The 24,552-nt window shown below is 39.9% G+C and overlaps 1 protein-coding gene across 4 annotated transcripts in view; it reads left to right on the forward strand.

Moving 5' to 3' along the window:
• The window catches only part of Ube2w (ubiquitin conjugating enzyme E2 W), an 85,056-nt gene that overhangs the window by 22,572 nt on the left and 37,932 nt on the right, over positions 1-24,552 (forward strand). For all 4 annotated transcript variants that reach the window (XM_070038740.1, XM_070038741.1, XM_070038737.1 and 1 more), the window contains exons 2-3: positions 5,719-5,810; positions 12,438-12,540. In XM_070038740.1, coding sequence (XP_069894841.1) covers positions 5,719-5,810; positions 12,438-12,540 — 195 coding nt within the window. The remainder of the gene's footprint in view (positions 1-5,718; positions 5,811-12,437; positions 12,541-24,552) is intronic.

Below are 24,552 nucleotides of genomic sequence, written 5' to 3' on the forward strand. Positions count from 1 at the left end.
GTCAACCATCTAAAACAGCAAAAATCTCCAATTTATATCTAAACATAGGTGTTGGAAAAAATAATCAATAGCCGAAGAGGCAAAGACTGAATTACTGGTGTAATGCTTTAACACTGCTGTAGAAAGTGTGGTCTGTGGACCACTCATGTGCATTTCTAATGTCACCTGTTGCTTTTAGTAAGGCAGTATAGTACAGTTAGATGAACATAAAGCAGTAAATGGGAGCTGGGAATATGGCTTAGTGGTAGAGTGCTTGCCTAGCGTGCTTGAAGCCCTGTGTTAAATTCCTCAGTTTTACATAAACAGAAAAAGCCAGAAGTGGTACTGTGGCTCAAGTGGTAGAGTGCTAGCCTTGAGCATATGCAGCTCAGCGACAGTGCCTGGACCCTAAGTTCAAGCCCCATCATTGGGAAAATAAATAAATAAAGCAGTAAAGGTCAGCCATTATTAATGCCAGCACTGAAAATGAGTTGGGATTATTACACCAAAATAATAACCAGGGACACAGTGGATAGAGAAGAAAAAAAATGTCAGTGACGTGACAGATTTCTGATAATAAATGGTAGTTAGAACAAACAAGGATATCAAGCTGTCACGGTTACTAACTAAAGGGTCAAATGAATTTATGAATGTCACTCTTTTTGGTTTACAGATGTTATGATTCCAAAAACTTTCACAACATTAATTACTATTAATAGTTTAAGTCCAAAAGCAGAATGTTGGAGATCTATGCTAGACCTTAGAAAAAAATTCAGTTTTTGTATTTACCCTTTATATCTCCTTTCTTGATTATGCTAGAGCTGTGTTTGACATATTCAAACTTGGTTTAACATTATGGGTTTTATGTTTGAACAGGCACTGACATTTTGAGTTGAGGAATATGGTACAGAACTAATGAGAATATAGTGTCTTTCCCACTCTTATTCTCCGTAGTGCATTAATTCCTAGACAGACAGTAAGGCAAAGGAAAGAAAAAGATGGAAAACAACTAGAAAAGAAAGTCAAATTATCTCTGTTTTACAGATGTTATGATTCTGTACTTAAAGACACTGCACACACATCCACATACAAATTCAGTAGTAAGATGCAGAATCAAACAAAAGTCAACTTCTATATGCCAATAATGATCAGACCGAGAAAAAAAAAAGAGAAAATCCCAAACTAGCCTTAGAAAGCAAAACTAGCAATAAACTCAGGAAATGAAACCTCTACAATGAAAACTAAAATACTGAAGACAACACTAGAGGACAGTCACCCTTTCCACCTGTGTGGGGTGGGTAAGATTTTCCTGGAAATTGATTGGCTGTGCTAACTATTCTACAGATTCAGTATGATCAAATGGATCTACAGATTCAATATGATCAATTCCAACATCATTCTTCACAGAAGTAGAAAAATCAGTCCTAAAATTGTTTGTTTTTTTTTGTCGGTTGTGGGGCTTGAACTCTGGGCTCAAGGCCAGCGCTCTACCACTTGAGCTACAGCGCCACTTCCGGTTTTCTGGTGGTATATTGGAGATAGGAGTCTCACGGTCTCTCCTGCCCGGGCTGGCTTTGAACCGCGATCCTCAGATCTCAGCCTCCTGAGTAGCTAGGATTACAGGCATGAGCCACCAGCGCCGGCCTAAAATTGTTATGAAAGCATAAGACTCCAAATCATTGTCAGTCCTGAATAATGAGAGCAGTGCTGTAGTTACCACAATATCTGACCTCAAACTGTATCACAGAACCATAGTAACAAAGTGAGGTACTGGCATAAAACAGTCTCAGGCCGGGGCTGGGAAGGTGGCTCAGTGGTAGAGCACTTGCCTTGCATGCCTGAGGCCCTGGGTTCGATTCCTCAGCACCACATAAGCAAAAAGAAAAAAAAAAAAGATTCGTGCCAATGGAATACAGTAGTAGATCCAGAAATAAACCCACAGATTTTCAACTGTACATTGGAGAAAAGACAAATTCTGTTAGAATTTAGACTGAAACTAAATCCCTCAAAAATGGATTAAAGATCTTGATGTAAGACTTGAAACTTCTAGAGAAAAAACTTACCTGAAATTGTTTTAGGCATGAGCAACAACTTTCGAAATAGAAATACCAATTGCTGAGGAAATAAGAGCAAGAACTGACAAATGGGATTGTTATCAGAAAGCTACTATATAGCAAAAGACATACTAGAATCAAGAGACAACCTACTAAATGCAAGAAAATCTATCCAGGCCCAGTGGCTAAAGCCTGGAATCCCAGCTACTCAGGAGGCTGAGATCTGAGGATTGTGGTTCAAATCCAGCCCAGGCAGAAAAGTCCCTGTGAGACTTACCTCTAATTAACCACTCAAAAAATGGAAGTGGCTCAAGTGGTAGAACACTATCCTTGAACACAGGCTCGGACAGCACTCAGGCCCTGAGTTCAAGCCCCATAACCGATAATTTCACTAACTATAACCCCTCTGTACATCAGGTTGGCAATAAAATTTAAAAAACAAAAACAAAAATCTTTTGTTTAGAGAAAGGATTAATATCCTGAATATATAAAAAGATCCAAAAATTAAACAACAGAAGAATAATCCAACTAGTGAGAGTGTTCTCTTTAAATACCTTTTTCTTTTTTCTATCTCTGAAAATATTAGATTTAAAACTTAGTGGTCTTGAGTTTGTTAGGCAGGCTGTGACTTGTCCAACCAGTTCTCAGAAGTTATACTAGTGGCCAGCTAACACATGAAGAAGTTGTTGACACTTTAGCCATAAAGGAAGAGGCAAATCAAAACAAAACTGAGATTCTATTTCACTCCTCTCAGTTAAAAATCTTGTTCTTAGGGGCTGGGAAGGTGGCTCAGTTGTAGAGCGCTTGCCTTGCATGCCTGAGGCCCTGGGTTCAATTCCTCAGCACCACATAAGCAAAAAGAAAAAAGCCGGAAGTGGTGCTGTGGCTCAAGTGGTAGAGCGCTAGCCTTGAGCTGAAGAGCTGAGGGACAGCGCCCAGGCCCAAAGTTCAGGCCCCACGACTGGACCCCCCCCCCCAAAAAAAAAATCTTGTTCTTAGCCGTGCACTGATAGTTCATGCCTGTAATCCTAGCTTCTCAAAAGGCTGAGATCTAAGGATTGTGGTTTGAAGCCAGCCCAGGCAGGAAAGTCCATGAGACTCTTGCCTCCAATTAACTAAAAAAAAAAAACACAAAAAACCAGAAGTGGAACTGTGGCTCAAATGGTAGAGTATTAGCCCTGAGCAAAAAAAGCACAAGGACAGCATCCAGGCCCTGCGTTCAAGTCCCAAGACTGACACACACATGAAAAATCTTGTTGAAAATAAAAAGAAAAAACTGTTGGAGAGAGATGAGAATGTTGAAATGACACAAACTGTTAAATGTCAGCTGCTTTGTACAACTGTTTGAAGATAATTTAAAAAAATCTAACGTTATTTTACAGATATATTCCTCCTTTAGTCAAAATCATGTAAGCAAATTTCTATTTTATATAGCTAAATTTCTTTTAAATGGCATTTAACTTGTAAATATTTACATTTTGGAGGACTGCTGAGATCACAAGTTGAAGGTAATGGATTATTGCAAGGTCAGATAAAAAGTTTCTCAGGCAACTTAATGTCAATTACAAGGCAGTGTTACTCACTAGACACTATGTTGAACTACACAACTTGTTGGTGGGGATGGGAGGAAAAAACTGGGAGAGCAAGGGAAGGAGTAAAATTATCCAAAAAGAAATGTACTCTTTACCTGACTTATGTAAATGTAATCCCTCTGTGGTCACGTTTATAATAACAACTTTAAAAAAGTGAAAAAAAAAGTATTACAGTAATTTGAAACAAAACAGAAGGTTCTAGTCTGTAGTGATATTAGAATGACTAAGTTTATTTAAAGATGCTGTGAATTGGGCTGGGAAGGTGGCTCAGTGGTAGAGTGCTTGCCTTGCATGCATGAGGCCCTGGGTTCGATTCCTCAGTACCACATAAGCAAAAAGAAAAAAGCTGGAAGTGGCATTGTGGCTCAAGTGGTAGAGTGCTAGCCTTGAGCTGAAGAGCTGAGGGATAGCGCCCAGGCCCAGAGTTCAGGCCCCACGACCAGACCCCCCCCCCAATAAAAAGAATATTAAAAAAAAAAAAGATGCTGTGAATTGAAAAGATATAGAAACATTGCTGTTAATAATAGTGCTTCATATTCAAAACAGACTAAATATTCTTTTTTTTTTTTTGGGTCCGGTCGTGGGACCTGAACTCTGGGCTTGGGCGCTATCCCTCAGCTCTTCAGCTCAAGGCTAGCGCTCTACCACTTGAGCCACAGCGCCACTTCCGGCTTTTTTCTTTTTGCTTATGTGGTGCTGAGGAATTGAACTCAGGGCCTCAGGCATGCAAGGCAAGCGTTCTACCACTGAGCCACTTTCCCAGTCCAAAACAGACTAAATATTCTTGAGTTGTGGAAAGGCATTTGTGTTCTCTTATGACAAGAGGAGAGGGGAGTGGGGAAAGGAAAGCAGGAGAAAATGAGGGAGGGATAAACCAAAAAAGAAATTCCCATGGATGTTAACAAAGGAAAAGGTGAACCATAAAAGCTGTACAAATAGGAATACAAAAGAACAGCTGGGCTCTTGTGGCTCAAGCCTGTGATTATGACAGTTCAAAGCTAGCCTGAGCAGAAAAGCCCTTGAGACAATAATCTCCAATTAACCACCAAAAAGCCAGAAGTAGAATTGTGATTCTAGTGATTTGAGTACTAGCCTTGAGCAAAAACGCCAAGCAAGAGTGTGAGGCCCTGAGTTCAAGCCCTAATACCAACATCCACATACACACAAAGAGAAATGTGAAATACAAAGCCATTTTAGAGCCAATAGCCTTATCTGTCCTTGGTCTAATAGTTAACGTTTTGGGTTTTTATTTATTTTTTTAAATCTAAGGAGGGGCTGGGAAGGTGGCCAGTGGTAAAGCGCTTGCCTTGCATGCTTGAGGCCCTGGGTTTGATTCCTCAGCACCCATAAGCAAAAAAAAAAAAAAAAAAAAGCCAGAAGTGGTGCTGTGGCTCAAGTGGTAGAGTGCTAGCCTTGAGCTGAAGAGCTGAGGGGCAGCGCCCAGACTTAGAGTTCCGGCCTATGACCGGACCCAAAAAAATTAAAAATCTAAGGAAAACTTGTCTATCCAAAATTATATACATGTTCTTTAGTGATTATGGAAAGTATAATTTTCAAAACTAGAAAGCAGCAAAATCTTCTGGACTCCAGTGGCTCATGCCTGTAATCCTACTACTCAGGAGGCTGAGATTTGAGGATCACGGTTCAAAGTCAGCCCAGGCAGGAAAGTCCATGAGACTCTTATCTCTAATAAAAGCACTCAAAAAAGTGGTTCTGTAGCTCAAGTGGTAGAGCGCTTGCCTTGAGCTGAAGAGCTCAGGGGCCAGTGCCCAGGCCCACAGTTCAAGCCCCATGACTGACCAAAAAAAAAAAAAGCAAAACTGAGTGCCTTTAATCTAGAAACTTTAAAACCTCAGTAGAGTGGCTAGGATGTCTTAAAGTTTTATCCGCAACTGTCTGTTCTCCATTACGGTATTAGATTGTGAATTTTAGAGTAGGCAATTCAAATTTTGAGAATTGGGCATATAAAATATATAAAAGATCCAGGGGGCTTGTGAAGATATGAGCATTTAGAGGGAATTTATTCAGTAGTTACAGACTGTATCTAGAAAGACATTAAAGATGAAAGTACAAATTACTATTATTGCTTTCAGAAACGACTACAGAAAGAACTGTTGGCTTTGCAAAATGACCCACCTCCTGGAATGACCTTAAATGAAAAGAGTGTTCAGAATTCAATTACACAGTAAGTATTTAGTTTTTTTGTGTGTGTTTTTCTTTTTGTGCCAGTCTTGGGGCTTGAACACCGGGCCTAGAAACTGTTTCTGAGCTTTTTTTTCAAGGTTAGAACTCTACCACTTCTGGCTTTTTGGTGGTTAATTGGAGATAAGAATTTTACAGATTTTCCTGCCTGGGATGGCTTCCAACTGCATTCCTCAAATCTCAGCCTCCTGAGTAGCTAGGATCACAGGCATGAGCCACTGGTGCCTGGCTAGTAGTTTTTATAATGTCTTGCTTCTATTGCTGGTAATGTATGAATATATATTCACTTTTTAAAAAGCTTTTTCATATTTTGTCATATTCCTCTTGTACCAATAGGAAAATACAGTAAAGTGTATTAATAAAATTAATAATATTCTCTGAGATTACATAATTAAGCCAGGCACCCATGGTTTATGCCGTAATCCTAGCCACTCATGAGGCTGAGATCCAGAGTCTATTTGAAGTTGGCCCAGGCAGAAAAGTCCAAGAGACCAGCTTCAAAATAACCAGCAGAGCAGATGCCATACTAACAGCCAAAATGGCTGCCTCAGGAAGCCTGAACTTAGCAGCACCTGGTGGGTTGGGGAGCCAGCCCCAGTGGAAAATGTGGAAATGTGGAGGGGGCCACAGGGCAACTAGTAGCTCAGGTTACAGTTACAGAGTCTCTTGTTAACTTTTCAATTCTGTTTGGAAAAACATAGGCAAGAAAAAAAAGATAAACAAATTTTCTAATGGTAAATAATACAAGGGCAGACCCAGCTTTCCAAGATACTTTGCACATGTAAGGGTTAATAAGCGGACCCTTCTGGAAACAGGTCATAAAGAGCTTCTGTTACCATTCAGTGAACAGTGCTCTTCTATTGAAGATAAGGACTTTTTTGGGGGTCAGTCATGGGGCCTGAACTCTGGGCCTGGGTGCTTCCTAAGCTCTTCAGCTCAAGGCTGGCACTTGAGCCACAGCGCCACTTCTGGCCTTTTCTGCTTATGTGGTGCTGAGGAATCCAACCTAAGGCCTCGTGCATGCAAGGCAAGCACTGTACCACTGAGCCACCTTCCTAGCCCCTAAAAATAGTTTTTAAAATGAAAAAAAAAAAAACAAACAGTGGAAAGCTGGGCTGTAGGCATGGCTCAAATGGTAGAGAACTAGCTGAGAGAGGAGCAAGCACAAAGCCTTCTTGAATATACGCAAGGTGTACCACAGCACTTAACAGACAGACAGCTCATGGTCAGGAAACCCACACATAGCTTTCACTCACACTGAGGTGATCTTATATATGAATAGAAGAAACAGATTGTTCCTACAACAGTAGCGAAGATTGCAGGGCTGGGAATGTATGTGGCTTAGTGGTAGAGTACTTGCCTAGCATGCATGAAGCCCTGGGTTCAATTCCTCAGTACTACATAAACAGAACAGACAGAAGTGGTGCTGTGGCTCATAATAGAGTGCTAGCCTTAAGCAAAAGAAGCTCAGGGACAGTGCTCAGACCTTGAATTCAAGCCCCAGGACTGGAGGGGTGGGGGAGGGGGGTCAGAGGGAGGCACATAAAATTGAATGCGAATAAAAGATTCATTTTATAAATTAGGCAAAATGTGTACAGTATTATACATTGATGTAAAACAAAATTGATTGTATATATAAATTTTATTTTTCTTATACAGAGATTTGAATTCATGGCTTTCACCGTGCCCTGTTTGCTTATTTGGCTGGTGCTCTATTACTTAAGACATACTTTCCCTGCTTTTTGCTGTTTTGTTGTTGTGGTTGTGGTTGTTGGTTGTGGGGCTTGAACTCAGAGCCTGGCCATTATCCTTGAGATTTGCTCAAAGCTAGTGCTTTACCACTTTGAGCCACAGCTCCACTTCTGGTTTTTCTGGGGGTAATTGGAGATAAATTTACCACTTTGAGCTACAGCTCCACTTCTGGTTTTTCTGGGGGGTAATTGGAGATAAGATTCTCACAGATTTTCCTGCTCAGGCTGGCTTTGAAGCACTATCCTCAGATCTCTGCCTCCTGAGTAGGATTACAGCCATGAGCCACTAGCGCTTGGCTCATTTTGTCGAGATGGTGTTGTTTAGATGTTTCTGCCCATGCTGACTTCGAACCTTCATTTCCAAGGTTTTTCTCAATCTCCTGAAAAGCTAGGCATCATGAGCTATCTGTGCTTGGTGTACAATGCTGGTTAATTAATTTATTTTTTTAGTGGTACTGGGGAGTGAACTGGCTTCAGTCTTGGTAGGATCCTACTTTTGAGCCATGCCTTCAGTTTCCAATTTTAGAAGTAATATGAAAACAGTGCAAACAATAATAGAGACGGAGTTTGTCAAGGAACTGTAGTGAAATGGCTTCAGTTGAGTTGTATGCAGTCATTATGTAAGAAAAAAAAATCATTAGACAAGCTTAATGGATGAGTGCAGTCGTTCACACCTGTTGTCCCAGGAAGCTGAGGTATAGAATCATCCCAGACATTCAAAACAAGCCCTAGCAGCATAGTCATACTCTTATTTCAGAAGAGAAAAGAAAAAGAAAGGAGGGAGGTATAAGGATGAAGAAAGAAGAAAGAAAAGAGGAGATAACATGATTTCAAGCCAGTTTTTCCTGTAAAGTGAAATTACTGTTTCTATATAATTTGGAGTCAGGGTTTGTGGGGAAAAAAATACCAAATTTAAAATGTTAGTCAGACATGGTGGACACAAGCTTGTAATTCCAGCTACTCGAGTAGTGGTCCTTGAGAGAATTGTGGTTTCAGGTCCGTCTGGCAAAAAGTTTGTGAGACCCTTCTCTATCAATAAGTCAGTTGTGGTGATTCATGTCTGTAATCCCAGCTTTTGGAGAGGAATAGGTAGAATTATGGTCCAGGCTGGCCCAGAGCAATCAATAAATGTGCCACCCTAGCTAAAGAATAAAGGAAAAAAGGGCTAGGGTTTGATTTAATTGGTAGCACACTTGACTAGCAGGCCCATCAATTTCAACCCCATTGCTAAAAAATATATGTATATCCCACCCACATATGCAATAAATCAACCCTTAGTATTACAGTAAAAAGTCCAGGAATGTAGGAATTGACACATTCCATTTCCCCATTGCATCTTTAGGCTCTACACTGATTATCAGAATCAAATGCTGGTGGTCTCCTTTTTTTTTTTTTTTTTTTGGTCTGAGATCAATACTTAAACTCAGTACCTGACCCTTTTGCTTATTGGCTGTCTCTCTACTAACTGAACCATGCCATCAACCCCATAGTGGTCTAAATTAATACAGTTTCAAAGTTCACATAATGCTACTTACTGTGTTTTCATTTCTTTCAGCTATGATGATGTGGGAAACTGCAAAAAGATTAAATGAAACCACCACTCCACAAAATAGATCCCAGAAATGGTTATCTCTGGGTGATTTTTTTTTTTTTCAGTTGTGGGGCTTGAACTCTGGGCCTAGGCACTGTCCCTGAGCTCTTCAGCTCCAGGTGAGCTCTCTACCACTTGAACCATAATGCCACTTCCAGCTTTTTCTGAGTAGTTTATTGGAGATAAGAGTCTCACTGAAGGGCTGGGAAGGTGGCTCAGTGGTAGAGCGCTTGCCTTGCATGCTCGAGGCCCTGGGTTCGATTCCTCAGCACCACATAAGCAAAAAGAAAAAAGCCGGAAATGGTGCTGTGGCTCAAGTGGTAGAACGCTAGCCTTGAGCTGAAGAGCTGAGGGACAGCGCCCAGGCCCAGAGTTCAGGCCCCATGACCGGACCCAAAAAAAAAAAAATAAAAAAGAGTCTCACTGACTTTCCTGCACAGGCTGGCTTTGAATTGCCATCCTCAGATCTCAGCTTCCTGAGTAGCTGGGATTACAGGTGTGAGCAACCAGCATCTGGCTCTGGGTGATTCTTTTTTTTTTTTTTCTGGTCATGGGGCCTGAACTCTGGGCCTGGGTGCTGTCCCTCAGCTCTTCAGCTCAAGGCTAGAGCTCTACCACTTGAGCCTGCCATTCTGGCTTTTTCTACTTGTGTGGTGCTGAGGAATTGAACCTAGGGCCTTATGCATGCAAGGCAAGCACTCTACCACTGAGCCACCTTCCCAGCCCTTCTTCTAAATTTTCTATGAGTGTGTATTACGTTTTTAATTAGCAAAGGTTGGGGCTGGGAAGGTGGCTCAGTGGTAGAGCACTTGCCTTGCATGCATGAGGCCCTGGGTTCGATTCCTCAGCACCACATAAGCAAAAAGAAAAAAGCTGGCCCAGGCCCAGAGTTCAAGCCCCACGACCGACAAAAAAAAAAAAAAAAGAATTAAAAAAAAAAAAAAAAAAAAGCTGGAAGGGGCGCTGTGGCTCAAGTGGTAGAGTGCTAGCCTTGAGCTGTAAGAGCTGAGGGACAGCGCCCAGGCCCAGAGTTCAGGCCCCACGACCGGACCACCCCCCCAAAAAAAATTAATTAGCAAAGGTTATGAAAAATTACCATGTACAATGTTGAAAATTGTGTCTTGAGCCTACTTTACAGAGATGAATGGGATATTTACTTAAATGGGGTATTTGCTTATCTATTACTTAAAAGCTGCCCATATATAGGTCACAATTAAATGTTGTATGTTGTATGTACTAAAAAATGACATATAAACTAAATCAAAGAGTATCAAGAAACCCTCTCATAACAGTCAAGAAAGTGGATAACTGGGTCTGTGGAGCCAGGGGCAGAGATAAGAAAGGACTTTGAAGCACCCAGTTCTAAGGGAGGTAGGAGTGGGTAGAGAAGGGAAGGAAGAGTGTGTGTGTGCTTGTTGGTTTGTTCTTATGTTTGTGGTGCTGGGATTGGAAGCCTGGGCTGCTCCATCATGTTAGACAAGAGCTCTACACTGATGTAAAATCTCTAGTAATTTTTTCATTTTAACGTAGCTTTTAAAAACATTGCATTGGCCAGGCTCTGGTGGCTCACGCCTGTAATCCTAGCTACTTAGGAGGCTGAGATCTGAGGATTGCAGTTCAAAGCCAGCCTGGGCAGGAAAGTCCATGAAACTCTTATCTCCAATAAACCACCAGAAAACCGGAAGTGGCGCTGTAGCTCAAGTGGTAGAGTGCTTGCCTTGAGCTGAAGAGCTTAGGGACAGTGCTCAGGCCCAGAGTTCAAGCCCCACGTCCGACAAAAACAAAAACAGAAAGCATTGTATTGGTTTTTCTCTATGCTCCTTCCAGTGTTAAGAGTGTGCTAGATTTTTAGTATATGTAGTATCATATGTCTTCCAATACCCTTAGTTTACATTAGTAGAACTTAACATATGTGTGCTTTAGCTTATTTCAGACAATAAGTATATTTGTTTATTTATGTACTTATAATTCCATACTATGTGGAATAATGACTAGAACCCGAAAATGGTGTCTTTAACTTACATCTTTTTGTTTCTCTGTATTTATTTATGTATTTTAACTTATTCTGTATTTTTTGGCAGTACTGGGGATTGAACCTAGGGCCACAAACATAGTAGGGGAGTACGCTATCACTGAGGTATACATCACCAGCTCCAGTTTTCCAATATTTAAAATAAAAGTTTTGATTGGAGGCATGGCTCAGGTGGTAAAGCACAGCTGATGAGTGAAAGCAAGTGTCAGATTACAGAGTTCAAGTCCCAGTTTCAGACAAAATTAAACCTGAATAAAATTTCATACCTGAAAAGAATAAGATTAAAGGAATTAGTCAACTACAATAATTAGATATGATAGATATGATTTGGAACTCTTTCTTTTTTGGTTTATAGTAGCATTGTAGTTTGATTGTAGGCTTTGTGATTGCTAGGCAAGCTGGCTATCGCTTGAGCCCTTATTTTTCAGATAGATTCTCTTGTTTTTTCCTGGCTGGACTGGCCTTGGACTTCAGTCCTCCCTCCTAAATCTCCTGTGGACCCATGATTACAGGTGTGATCCCTGAACCCAGAACTCATTTTTTTTCTTTTTTTTCTTTTTTGCCAGTCCTGGAACTTGAACTCAGGTCTGGGCACTGTCCTTGTACTTTGTTGTTGTTGTTGGTGGTGGTTTTCTGTTTTTGTTTTTTGCTCAAGATTAGCACTCTACCACATGAGCCACAGTGCCACTTCTGGCTTTTTTTGTTTATGTGGTACTAAGGAATTGAACCCAGGGTTTCATGCATACTAGGCAAGCACTCTACCACCGAGCCAATTCCCAGCCCCTGGAACTCATTCTTAATGATTGATATTTACCTTTGCTTCTAAATACTGCTCTGTTATCTTTGCTGTCTAGCCTCTACCCCGTTGCTTTTACAGAAAATGAGAGGGAGCTGGGTGTCAGTGGCTCACGCTTGTAATCCTGGCTACTCAGGAGTCTGAGGTCTAAGGGTTGGGGTTTAAAGCCAGCCCGGGCAAGGAAAGTCTGTGAGACTCCAGTTAACCATCAGAAAACCAGAAGTGGCAGTGTGGCTCAAGTGGTAGAGTACTAGCCTTGAGCTGAGGAGCTCAGGGACAGTGCCCAGGCCCAGCGTTCAAGCCCTATGACTGACCAAAAAAAAAAGTCTTCCTGAGAGTTGGGTGAAGGATGAGTAGCTGGCATCTTAGTCTTTCTTTCCTCCTCCTCATAGTTATTTCACGTTTTAATTTGTTTTTGTTTTTTGTTTTTCGCCTTACAGGTGGATCGTAGACATGGAAGGTGCACCAGGTACCTTATATGAAGGGGAAAAATTTCAACTTCTTTTTAAGTTTAGTAGTCGATATCCTTTTGACTCTCCTCAGGTAATTACCTTGCTTTAAAATTTTCACTGCATTATTAATATTGCAGCTAAATGCTGAATTCATGGTTTTTCTTGTCCTGTTTTTGTTTTTGTTTTCCTTTCAGTGCTGGAGATGTAAACCAGGGCTTTATGCTAAGCAAGCACTCTACTGATGAGCTATCCCAGTCAAATGAGGGGTTTTTCACTAACTAGAGATATATAAAAGAAACTCTTATAAACCTGGGTGGATTTGTTCATTCATTATAGGATTTCATTGTAGGATTTCAAATAAATTCTGTCATTTTACTTCAAATTCCATTTCCTTCACTGATTTTGCTGATATCTGCTCTTTTGATTTTGATGTTTTCCAGGTTTTTTATTCAGTACTACCTTATTTTTCTTACTGTAAATAATCTTTCATATCTTATTTGTAATCAAGATCTTAGGAACATTTTACTTTGAGTCTTGGACTATCCTGTTTTTGTGCTTCCAAGAACTGGAGATTGTTTCTTATTAGGGGTTTTAGCAGAACAAAAAAATCTAACCAGAACTCTGAGTTATTGGAGAAATGAACATTTTTCAAATGATGACCATCATTTTTTTTTCTTGATCAGGTGATTAAAAGAGTGGTAGAGAAGTGCAGGTTCATAGGAAGGAATGAATGTTTGATTTCCACTGACATGATGTTTTTGTAGCCTTAGAGTACTACAAGGACAGAGTTATGATGTTAAAGACATAGATAGCAGTCCTAAATTTCATTGTTATACTTTAAATCATAGTTTAATGGCTTAATACTCAAAGTATAATGGTGGTAGAGGAACAGTTTTGAGAATTACTTAACTCTAGTAAATGGTTGATTGGAAGTTAGGAAAAGGGAGACTCTAGGATGACTTCCAGGTTTCTGGCTTTGTGGATGGATAAATGAGTTACTCTAGAGTAACTTACTCTTCAGAGAATTATTATAATGAAGTAGCCTATTTTTTAAATTTGAGGATTTTGAAATTCATTGGCTAAATGGTGAGATTCAATACCAGCCTCCTGTAATACTGCGAATTAATGAAATATTCTAGAAAGTGAATCAAATGCCTGAAATTAGACTTGTCATGTGCTAGTTTATCGTTTTGAGGAAAGTCTTTGTTGCTGCTTTAAGCAGGATATCCCAAACATAACTTGATCTTTTCTTGTCCATATAGAAGACTAGAAGTCATTGTACTTAGAAGGGAAATCATTTTAAGGCATAGTATTAAATAGATACTTATGCTTTGGATTCTAAAGATTTCATGTAAGTAGAAAACTGTTAAGACTTGGGGGGCTCTCTTTTACCATTTGAATAAACATCGAAAGTAAAGGAATATTCTGTCATTCTTACATATAAGAAGCATCTGTAGGCTAAAATCAAAAACCAAAGCAAATGTCTTCCTTCTCTCCAAAAAACTATCTTTTCTCTGTTGACTTATGATATCCATCCTTTGGTTACCTTTGGCCTTTTGTACCTTTCGTTAGCAACATTGTGACCCAGCTCAGACTCTTTTCAGCTAGATGGGGGAATTGAGGAAGGCTTACTCTTGAAGTTAGATTTTTTTCAGCATTTTTTTTAACTGTATTTTTTTTTTTTTTGTCTTTTCTTTTTTGGTACTGGGGATCGAACCCAGGACGTTGTACTTGCTAGGCAAGCGCTTTGCCACTGAGCTACATCCCAGCCCTTTTTTCAGCATTTTTGAAAACATAAAACCAAGGTTAAAAAAAAGTTTAGCCCTTGTGACTCACGCCTGTAATCCTAGCTACTCAGGAGGCTGAGATCTGAGGATCACGGTTCAAAGCCAGCCTGGGCAAAAAAGTCCACAAGACTCTTATCTCCAGTTAACAACCAGAAAACAGGAACTGGCATGATGGCTCAAATGTTAGAGCGCTTACCTTGAGCTGAAGAGGTGAGGGACAGTACTCAGGTCCAGAGTTCAAGTCCCATGATTGAAAAAAAAAAAAAGTGGTCTCTTACTCTGAATTTAAATATCAAACTTAAATATTTTCTCATCTTCAGTTTTTCTTTTGGTAATAGGATTTCTAATAAATTCTTTGATTTTACTTGAAATTCCATTTCCTTCACTGATTTTGCTGATGCCTGGTCTTTTGATTTTGATGTTTTACAGGTTCTTTATTCATTTCTTGCTCTAATAATCTTCAGGCATCTGTAAAGGCTAAGTCAGAGATTTACTGATGCACACATACCTATTTATTTTCCTCCCCTTAGTAGTTTTTTTCCCCAAGAGTGGTAGGCACTCTACTACTTGAGCCACAGTTCTGTTTCAGGCTTTTTGCTAGTTAATTGGAGATAAGATTCTTTTGGGCTTTCCTGACCAAGCTGAATTTGAACATTTGTCCTCAGAACTCAGCCTCTTGAGTAGGTTTACAAGCATTAGCCACTGTTACCTAGCTTTTATCTCTCTTCTTTATAAAGTTTACTCTCAAGTCATGTTTTGGGCACACTTACTTGTCTCCAGACATTTCAAATTTGACTCATTTAAATTCAGCTCTTTCCAGGGCTGGGAATATGGCTTAGTGATAGTGCTTGCCTAGCATGCATGAAGCCCTGGGTTCGATTCCTCAGTACCACATAAACAGAAAATGCTGGAAGTGGCACTGTGGCTCAGGTGGTTGAGTGCTAGCCTTGAGCAAAAGAAGCTCAGGAACAGTGCCCAGGCCCTGAGTTTAAGCCCCACGACTGGCAAAAAATAAATTCAACCTTTTCCAATAGTAAGAAAGGAAAGTTAAACATGGGTTACTGTTCTGCTTTATGTTAAATCATTTTCTTTTCTTCCATATTTGTTTTTCAAACTGCTTTTGCAATGCTTAAATTAACCATTCATTTTTCATCTTACCATCATGCTGAAACCTATGGTTTTATCAGTAGCTTCTAGTTCTTTTACTATATACCTTCTTTCATGATTCCATTAGATTTTTATGAAGGCATAAGGTGCTAGAAATTAACCAAAGGCCTTGCACACTCCAGGTAAAACCTCTACCTGACCTGCATCCCCTACCCTTATTAATACTACTTAAACATTACCACTGCACCCAGGACCATGAATCATAGCGTACTCCTAACTTCCTGTCATCCCCATTAAAAAAAAATCTCTAGCCGGGCGCTGGTGGCTCACGCCTGTAATCCTAGCTACTCAGGACGCTGAGATCTGAGGGTCGCGGTTCAAAGCCAGCCCGGGCAGGAGAGACCGTGAGACTCCTATCTCCAATAAACCACCAGAAAACCGGAAGTGATGCTGTAGCTCAAGTGGTAGAGCGCTCGCCTTGAGCTGAAGAGCTGAGGGACAGCGCCCAGGCCCAGAGTTCAAGCCCCACGACCAACCAAAAAAAAAAAAAAAAAAAAAATCTCTAGGGCTGGGAATGTGGCTTAGTGGTAGAGTGCTTGCCTACCATTCATGAAGCCCTGAGTTTGATTCCTCAATACCATGTAAACAAAAAAAGATGGAAGTGGTGCTGTGGCTTATATAGAGTGCCAGTCTTGAGCAAAAGCCCAGGGACAGTGCTCAGGCCCTCAGTTCAAGCCCTAGGACTGGCAAAAAAAAAATCATCTAAATGATTTTTGTATTTCCTGCAGAATCAAGTATTTATTTATTCATTTATTTATTTGCAGTATTAGGTTTGAACTCAGGGCCTTTTACTTGGTAGGCAAACATTCTACTACTTGAACTACTCCAATAGCTCTTGAAATTAGGTCATTAGCTTGGCATTTAAATCTGTACTAGAACTTAATCTTTCTCTATAAATTGCCTTCCAGCATTCTACTACATTTATCTTAATGAAGTTTTTTTTTTTTTTTTCTCAGTCGTGGGCCTGAACTCTGGGCCTGGGCACTGTCCCTCAGCTCTTCAGCTCAAGGCTAGCGCTCTACCACTTGAGCCACAGCGCCACTTCCGGCTTTTTTTTCCTGCATATGTATGTGGTGCTGAGGAATCAAATCCAGGGCCTTATGTATGCAAGGCAAGCGCTCTACCACTGAGCCACCTTCCCAGCCCTTAATGAAGTTTTCTAAGTGAAAAAAACTGAAGTTTGTTGAAGTATCTTACTTTTGGTTTGATAGCTGATTAGTTGAAGTCAAGACTTAAAATTATGTCTTTTCTGTGTCCTGTGCCGTACTACCTATTAAATGTTAAGTAGCAGCATGGAAAAAGTGTCTCCTTACCCTTACAGTAATTTTCTTTCAGAAAGTAAAACATTATGTATGAAATTATTATATGTAGAAAGGAACAATTTCTAGGACTGTTGTTCCCATTCTTTCAGAATGGTAGGGCTTTTGTTTGTTTTTGGTAGCCCAAGGTTTACTGGGGCTAGAACTCAGAGTCTGGAGCTTGCTAGGTAAACACTAGCTTATAAACCATCTTTATCTCCCTATCTCTTTTTGCTAACACCAGTTAATTTTGAAGTCCTCATGTCACAGAAGTTATTCGATATTCTGGTGTCTATTGATAGAGAAAATAATATTACTGCTCTGAGACTGGTAATGTTTTGTTCATTATTTAAATTTTTTTAGGAAGTAGGAGTGTGGCTCAAGTGGCAAAGTGCCAGCCTTGAATGGAAAAAGTCACACCAAGAGCCTGATGTCTTGAGTTCAAGCCTTAATACCAGCACCAAGACAAACCAAGTGCTTCTCTTAGTATGTGATGAGGCAGACACATACTTCTTGTTAACTTTTAGCTCCTGTGTAAAGATGTGATGTTTGTCTTTCTCAGTTTATGATTTATGATTATTTTTAATTCCACCTATTTTCTTGTAAGTGCACAATGGGGGGAATGTGAGGAGATCCAGTGGGAAAGAGGTGGTGCAGGATAGGGTAAATATGATCAAAGCACTTCATAGGCTTGTTAAAAATTGTTTTAGGAGACGAGTGCCAGTGACTCATACCTATAAATACTAGGTACTCAGAAAGCTGAGATTTGAGGATCATGGTTCAGAGATAGTCCATGCAGGAAAACCTATGAGACCCTTATCTCCAGTTAACCACCAAAAAGCTAGAAGTGGAGTTGGGGCTCAAGTGGTCGAATGTTAGCCTTGAGCGAAAAAGCTCAGGGACAGTACACAGGCCATGACTGAATTCAAGCCCCCAGACCAGGAAAAAACAAACACAGATTGTTTAGAGATGTCTGTGTGTGGAAATACCACACTATACCCTTTTGTACAATTAATATACACTAATTTTCTTTATTTTTCCTTTCCCCCCAAACCCCAGGACTGGGGCTTGAACTTGATCTTGCATTGGCTTGACTTGCTTGCTTACTGGCTGGTGCTCTACCATGAGCCATACCTCTGGCCTGGCTTTTTGCTGGTTACTTAGAGATAGTCTTGTACTTTTTTTTTTTTTTGTCAGTTGTGGGGCTTGAACTCTGGGCCTGGGCACTGCCTTTCACCTTTTCTGCTCAAGGCTAGCGCTCTGCCACTTGAGCTCTGTCACTTCTGGTTTTCTGGTGGTTTATTGGAGATTTGTGTTTCATGGACTTTCCTGCCCAGGCTGTCTTTGAACTTCAATCCTTAGATCTCAGCCTCCTGAGTAGCTAGGATTACAGGTGTGAGCCACCGGTGCCTGGCCTAGTCTTGGATTTTTCTTCCCAGGTTGGCTTCAAACTGAAATCCTCCAGATATTGAGAGCTAGTATTGTAATCATAAGATGCCAGTGCCAAACAACACTAATTTTAAAAAATTATTTGGGTTTGGAAACTTAGATCCAGTGGCAGGGTGTTTGCCTAGTACATGTAAGGCTTTGTGTTCAATTTCTAGCCCCATAAAAAGAAAAAAGGATCTGGGCATTAGTAGCTCACACTTGTAATCCTGGGTACTAAGATGCTTTAGATCTGAAGATGGAGGTTCAAAGCCAATCCAATCAAACAAACCCAAGAGTCTCTTGCCTCTACTTATTCAGGAAGTAGGAGCTGAAAGTGGACATATGTCTCCAGGGGTAAAATGTTAGCTTTGGGCAAAAAAGGCTAAGGTGCAAGGCCTGGAGGTATAGCTCTAGTATTGGCACGTGTATACACACACACACAGGCACACACAAGAGTTTTTGCCAGAATTTTAGATTAAAATTTCAGTCTTTGGTCATTTATGTTAAATACTAATTTCAGACTACTTTTATTATGTCTTATACGTAATAAAATATCTGCTTTACTTTTTATTATAACAATGAACTCCCTGCTTGTATGCCAGCTTTTTGTTTCTGGTTTGGGTTTTTTTCCCATTTATATGGTAATGAGGAATCAAACCCAGGGCCTCATGCTTACTTGGCAACCAGTCTGCCACTAAAGCCAGACACATTTCTAGTCTCTGTATGCTAGTTTTTATACTTACCCACTAAGTGCTGTCATCTGCTTATAATTTTAACCAAGAAAACATTGCGTCATATTGTCCCTAGAGAGAAACCTTGGTATCTGAGCTTTCATAATTGTAGACTAGTTTATGGTTGTCCCACTTGGTTCCTCCCCTATCCTGTACCCTCTTTCACACTCCTATACGTTTCCTTGCCCTATCTTCTTGCTGGGGATTCAACTCATATCCTCGCTACATTCTTAGCAAGCTACCACTGAGTTATACTTCCCTTTGGTTGCTACAAATTTCAGATTGGCTACATTAGCCTTGCGCGTAGCATGTTTAAAAGCCTCTGCTTTTTTATTTAAGAATGGTTGAGATCTGATGGATTTTTTATTTATTTATTTATTTTGGGTCCAGTCATGGGGCCTGAACTCGGTCTGGGCGCTGTCCCTCAGCTCTTCAGTTCAAGGCTAGCGCTCTACCACTTGAGCTACAGTGCCACTTCCCGCTTTTTTGCTTTTGCTTATGTGGTGCTGAGGAATCAAACCAAGGGCCTCATGCATGCAAGGCAAGCACTCTACCACTGAGTCACCTTCCCAGCCCTGGGGCTGATGGATTTTTATTTCAATCTCTTGTGTTTCTGTCGTCTTGATTTCCAGCTCTTTTCTCCTATACATTGTCTGCTGTTTCAGCTATAGGTGTCTTTTTCCATTCATTTCTTTCCTCTTTAGATTTCCTTTTGGTTTGTGCATACTTTTTAGCTTTCAGGCTATATGAGTTTAACAATTTCTCTCCAAGAATGCTGGTTTCTTTTTGTGCTGTGAGTTGGCTATCAATGCATGTCATGATAACCTTTGCATTTGGCTGTATATTTTTCTTGGTGGTTGCTGATATACTTTATTATTTTTGCCAAAGAAGATCACTTCCAAGTTCTTTGGTACTTGCAGAGTACTGTTTCACTTCACATCTTGGTAAAGGGACCTTATTTGTGTGCAGTGTTTTAAAAAAAATTGTAGCAAGGGAATAAGTTATCCAGGAATTGCTTATGTTCAGAATGAAAATACCCTACTGGTCAGATGGTTTTCTATAAGAAAAAGAATACTCCAAAAAATATTCATACTCTTTAAGATTTTTGTGAACTCCCATCCTAGATATCTAGCACATTGTACAAATACATACAACATCATAAGCTATACTTGATGCTTATAAACTTTTAGTGAAATACCACTTGTGGCAGGCTTAAAAAGTAGTGTTGCAAGACTGCTTACAGGTGTACTTTCTTATGTATAGCACTGATAGATTCTTGAGATATCAATGACCTTCTTAGAACATAGCCATTTAAAGTCAAAGCCTTTTCAGAGGATCTTCTGCAATTAGATTGACAAGTAATTCAATTTTTTTTATTTTTGAAGCCTTACTTTAATTCTTAGTTTTATTTTAGCTTTTTAAAAGTGAGAATAGAGATGTTCAGCCAGAATTTAAGGTTTAAAAAATATATGCAGTCTTTTATTCATGGATAGGTAGGATCGATATTGTGAAAATGGCCATACTGCCAAAAATGACACACAGATTCAATACAGTCCCCATCAAAATCCCAATGACATTCTTTACTGAGATAGAAAAAAATGATCCAAAAATGTATAGGGAACAACCAAAGACCTACAATAGTCAAAGCAATTCTGGGCAAAAAAAAAAAAAAGGAAATGTGGGAGGTATCACAATACCAGGTTTCAAACTCTGCTACAGAGCCATTAAAAAAACCCAACACAGCTTGGTATTGGCACAAAAATAGACCTGAAGAGATCAGTGGAACAGATTAGAAAACCCAGAAATAAAACCACAAACTTACAGTTACTTGATATTGACAAGGGAGCCAAGACATACAGTGTGAAAAAATAGCCTCTTCAACAGTTGATGTTGGGAAAACTGGGAGCCATATTCAGAAAACTAAGAGCGGATCCCTGCTTGTCACCATGCACTAATAGCAATTCAAAGTAATATCAATTCAAAGTGGATCAGAGATCTCACCATCAGACCTGGCCATTAAAATAAAATAATGTCATTTGCAGAGAAATTGTTAGAATTAGAACAAGTCATATTAAATGAGGTAAGCCAAGCTCAGAGCGACAAATGGCACATGTTCTCTTTGATATATGGAAGTTTAGATCTAAAATACATTAGTATATAACTCGCATACAGTGAGACCAAAAAAGGATAGTATAAGGAGTGAATTATAAAAGTGCAATACCTGATCACTTCTTCATATTTATATAAAATAATATACTGAAACCAACTCCAAAGATTCTGAATGCTTTACCTTGTATATAGTGTGTTCACATGCATATCTGTGGGAAATTGAGAAGACAATACAGTTTCCAAAGAAAAAGTGAAAAAATGCAGCAGTGGAGCACACTGGACATTGAAAGTGAACTATACAACTGGTGGGTGGAGATAAGAGGGAGGGAAGGCCAGAGGATGAGGGAAACAAACACTGCACACAAGGAAATGTACTTATTACCTGACTCATGTAAATGTAATCCCTCTGTATATCACCACTATAGTAACACTGAATTAAATTCTTAAAAAATACATGCTGGCTTTGAAAAGGCTTTGAAAAAATTCTCCTTTTGTTTCCCTACATTGTTTAACCAAGAAAATGTCTCATATGTTAGTGTATTTAAAATGTTAGAAGCATCTAAACTATGTGAAAGACTTCTTTGCCAAAGTGTAATATTTGAAAAATTATTTATAGTTAGATTTTGTTTTTGGTCAGCCATGGGGCTTGAACTCCGGGCTTGGGTGGTGTCCCTGAGCTCTTTTGTTCAAGGCTAGTACTCTACCATGTTGAGTCACAGCACCACTCCCAGTTTTCTGGTGGTTAATTGGAGATGAGTCTTACAGACTTTCCTGCCCAGGCTATCTTTGAACCATGATCCTCAGATTGCAGCCTCCTGCGTCTCTAGGCATGAGCCACCAGCACCTGGCTTGTAGTTAGATATTCCAAGTATCTATTAGAAGCATAGTTTATTCTCACTTCCCATAACACATTCCATATTAAACTTTGGCTCTTACTCTGGCCATATACTGATCATTCTTATTGACTTTTGTGTAATATAAAGATTTATATCTGTTGAGATATTCAGATCTCATTGTGTCTTCTGAATCTGAAAATAGGACCTTTGATTTTTTTTTTAATGTATCTATGATTTTTTTTTGTTGTCCTGGGACTCCTAGGTTCAAGTGAGCCTACCACCTCAGCCTGCTGAATGTGTATTAATTGTACCAGGAGTTTTCACCATGGTATTTCAGATGTGGATAAACTGTTTTGCTAAAAATAACCCTCTCTATTGCTTTCTCCTTCCTTATCACTCTAACAACAGCTTTCATTAAGGTCCCTTCTGCCATCTTCATACATACATACATAGTTGCAGTATATCTTGAAATTATTCACTCTCCATCTTTCTTTTTCCATCTCCTTCCCCTCACCCCCAAAGCAGTCCCATAGTTAGGATCATTTGTGGTTTCTTGTTTCCTGGGCAATTGGATTCCTGTATGGAAAACAATTAGGCCTATAATTTCTCATGGTTTTCCTATGGTAGATTTAAAGTTTCAAGTCTTGAGTTCTTTGATCCATTTGGAATTGATTTTTGTACATGACAAGAGATAAGCTTAAGTTTCAATCACTTGCAAGTAGATAATTAGATGTTTGTTCATTTTGTTATTGTTTTGTGTCAGTTCTGGGGCTTGAACTTAGGATCTGGGTACTGAGCTCGGTGCTGGGGCTTGAACTCAGGGTGCAGTCCTGAGCTTTTGTGCTCAAGGGTAGTGCTCTACCACTTGAGCCCTGGCTCCACTTTTGGCTTTTGGGTGGGGAATTGAAGATAGGAGTCTCAGGGACTTTCCTTGTAAAGCTAGCTTTGAACTGTGGTTCTCAGATTTCAGTCTCCTAGGTTGCTTTGATTGCAGGTGTGAGCCACTGCCTCCAGCTTAATAGCCAGTTTTTTGAGGAAGTTAACTGTTCTCCAATCTGTGTTGTTGCTCCTTTGTTGGAAATTAGATAACTGTAGTTAAGTGGTTTTCTTCCCGAGTTGTCTTCCTGTTCTGTTTCATTGGTCTTTGGCTCTGATTTTTTACTGATTCTATGCTGTTTTGTTCTTTTTAAAAACTCTGTAGTACAATTTGAAGTTTGGTATAGTAATACCCCCAGCATTGCTATTTGCTCAGAATTGCCTTTGCTATTGGAGGTCTTTTATGCTTCCATATGAATTTTGGGGTTGACTTTCCTATTTCTGTGAAGAAAGAGATTGGAGGGGCTGGGAAGGTGGCTCAGTGGTAGAGCGCTTGCCTTGCATGCCTGAGGCCCTGGGTTCGAGTCCTCAGCACCACATAAGCAAAAAGAAAACAGCTGGAAGTGGCGCTGTGGCTCAAGTGGTAGAGCGCTAGCCTTGAGCTGAAGAGCTGAGGGACAGTGCCCAGGCCCAGAGTTCAGGCCCCATGACCAGACCAAAAAAAAAAAAAAAGAGAGAGAGAGATTGGAAATTAAGTTATTGCATTAGATTTGTAGAAGGCTTTTGTTAATGTGATCATTTATGATATTTTGACAATCCATGATCATGAGAGGTATTTTTCATCTTCTGGTGTTTTGGAATACTTTTTTCAAGATTTTATAGTTTTCATTGTAGAAATTTTTCAGTTCTTCTGTTTTCAGTTAATGACTGGGTATTTTATTGTTTTTGAGGCTCTTGGAATGAAATTGATTTCCTGTTTTCTTTCTCAGCCTTTTAATTACTGATATATAGAAATGCTACTGGGCTGAGAAAGTGGCTTAGTGGTAGAGTGTTTGCCTAGCATTCATGAAGCCCTAGGTTTGATTCCTTAGTCCCACATAAACAGAAAAAGCTGGAAGAGGTGCTTGTGGCTCAAGTGGTAGAGTACTAGCCTTGAGCAAAAGAAGCTCAGGGACAGTGCCCAGGCCCTGAGTTCAAGCCCTAGGACTGGCGAAGAAAGAAAAGCTACTGGTTTTTTAAAAAAAAAAATCAGATCTTCAGTGATTTTTTAAAATGGTATGATTAGGAATTAAGACTTTACTTGGAAGTGGCGCTGTGGCTCAAGTGGTAAAAGTGCTCGCCTTGAGCTGAAGAGCTCAGGGACAGCACCCAGGCCCAGAGTTCAAGCCCCATGACCCCCCCCCCCCAAAAAAAAAGACTTTACTAAACTGTAGAGCAAATATATTATTACATCTCATTAAAATTTTACATAAAAATAGACAGTTTCTCTTGGAACTTTCTCACTTGTAGAATGCTTGCCTAGCAGATACCTGGATTCATTCACTTTCCTTAGGGAAAGTGAATGAATGAATGACTTGAAATAGCGTATAAGACTTCTGTTGTTGTTTTCTTTTGGTGGGGGGATGGCTCTGAGGCCTTAAAATTCACTGTGCTTTTTTTGCTTAGAGCTAGTGCTCTATCACTTGAGCCACAGCTCCAATTCTTTCTGTTGGTGGTTAATTAGAGGTAAAATTTTCATGGACTTCCCTGCCTGGACTGGCTTTGAACTGCTAGCCTCAGATCTCAGCCTCCTGAGAGTTTGGGCATGAGCCACCAGTGCCTGGCTAAGACTTCTGGCTTTTGAGGCACTTTGAAGTAGGATATTTTTTCTTGTGCCTCTTTAGTGTTTAGATAGATAAGTTTGAGAAACACAAATGTTGGAATATTTGTTA

Source organism: Dipodomys merriami, unplaced genomic scaffold (assembly GCF_024711535.1).
Source record: "Dipodomys merriami isolate MVZ:Mamm:240054 unplaced genomic scaffold, mDipMer1.0.p SCAF_291, whole genome shotgun sequence".
Classification (NCBI taxonomy): domain Eukaryota; kingdom Metazoa; phylum Chordata; class Mammalia; order Rodentia; family Heteromyidae; genus Dipodomys; species Dipodomys merriami.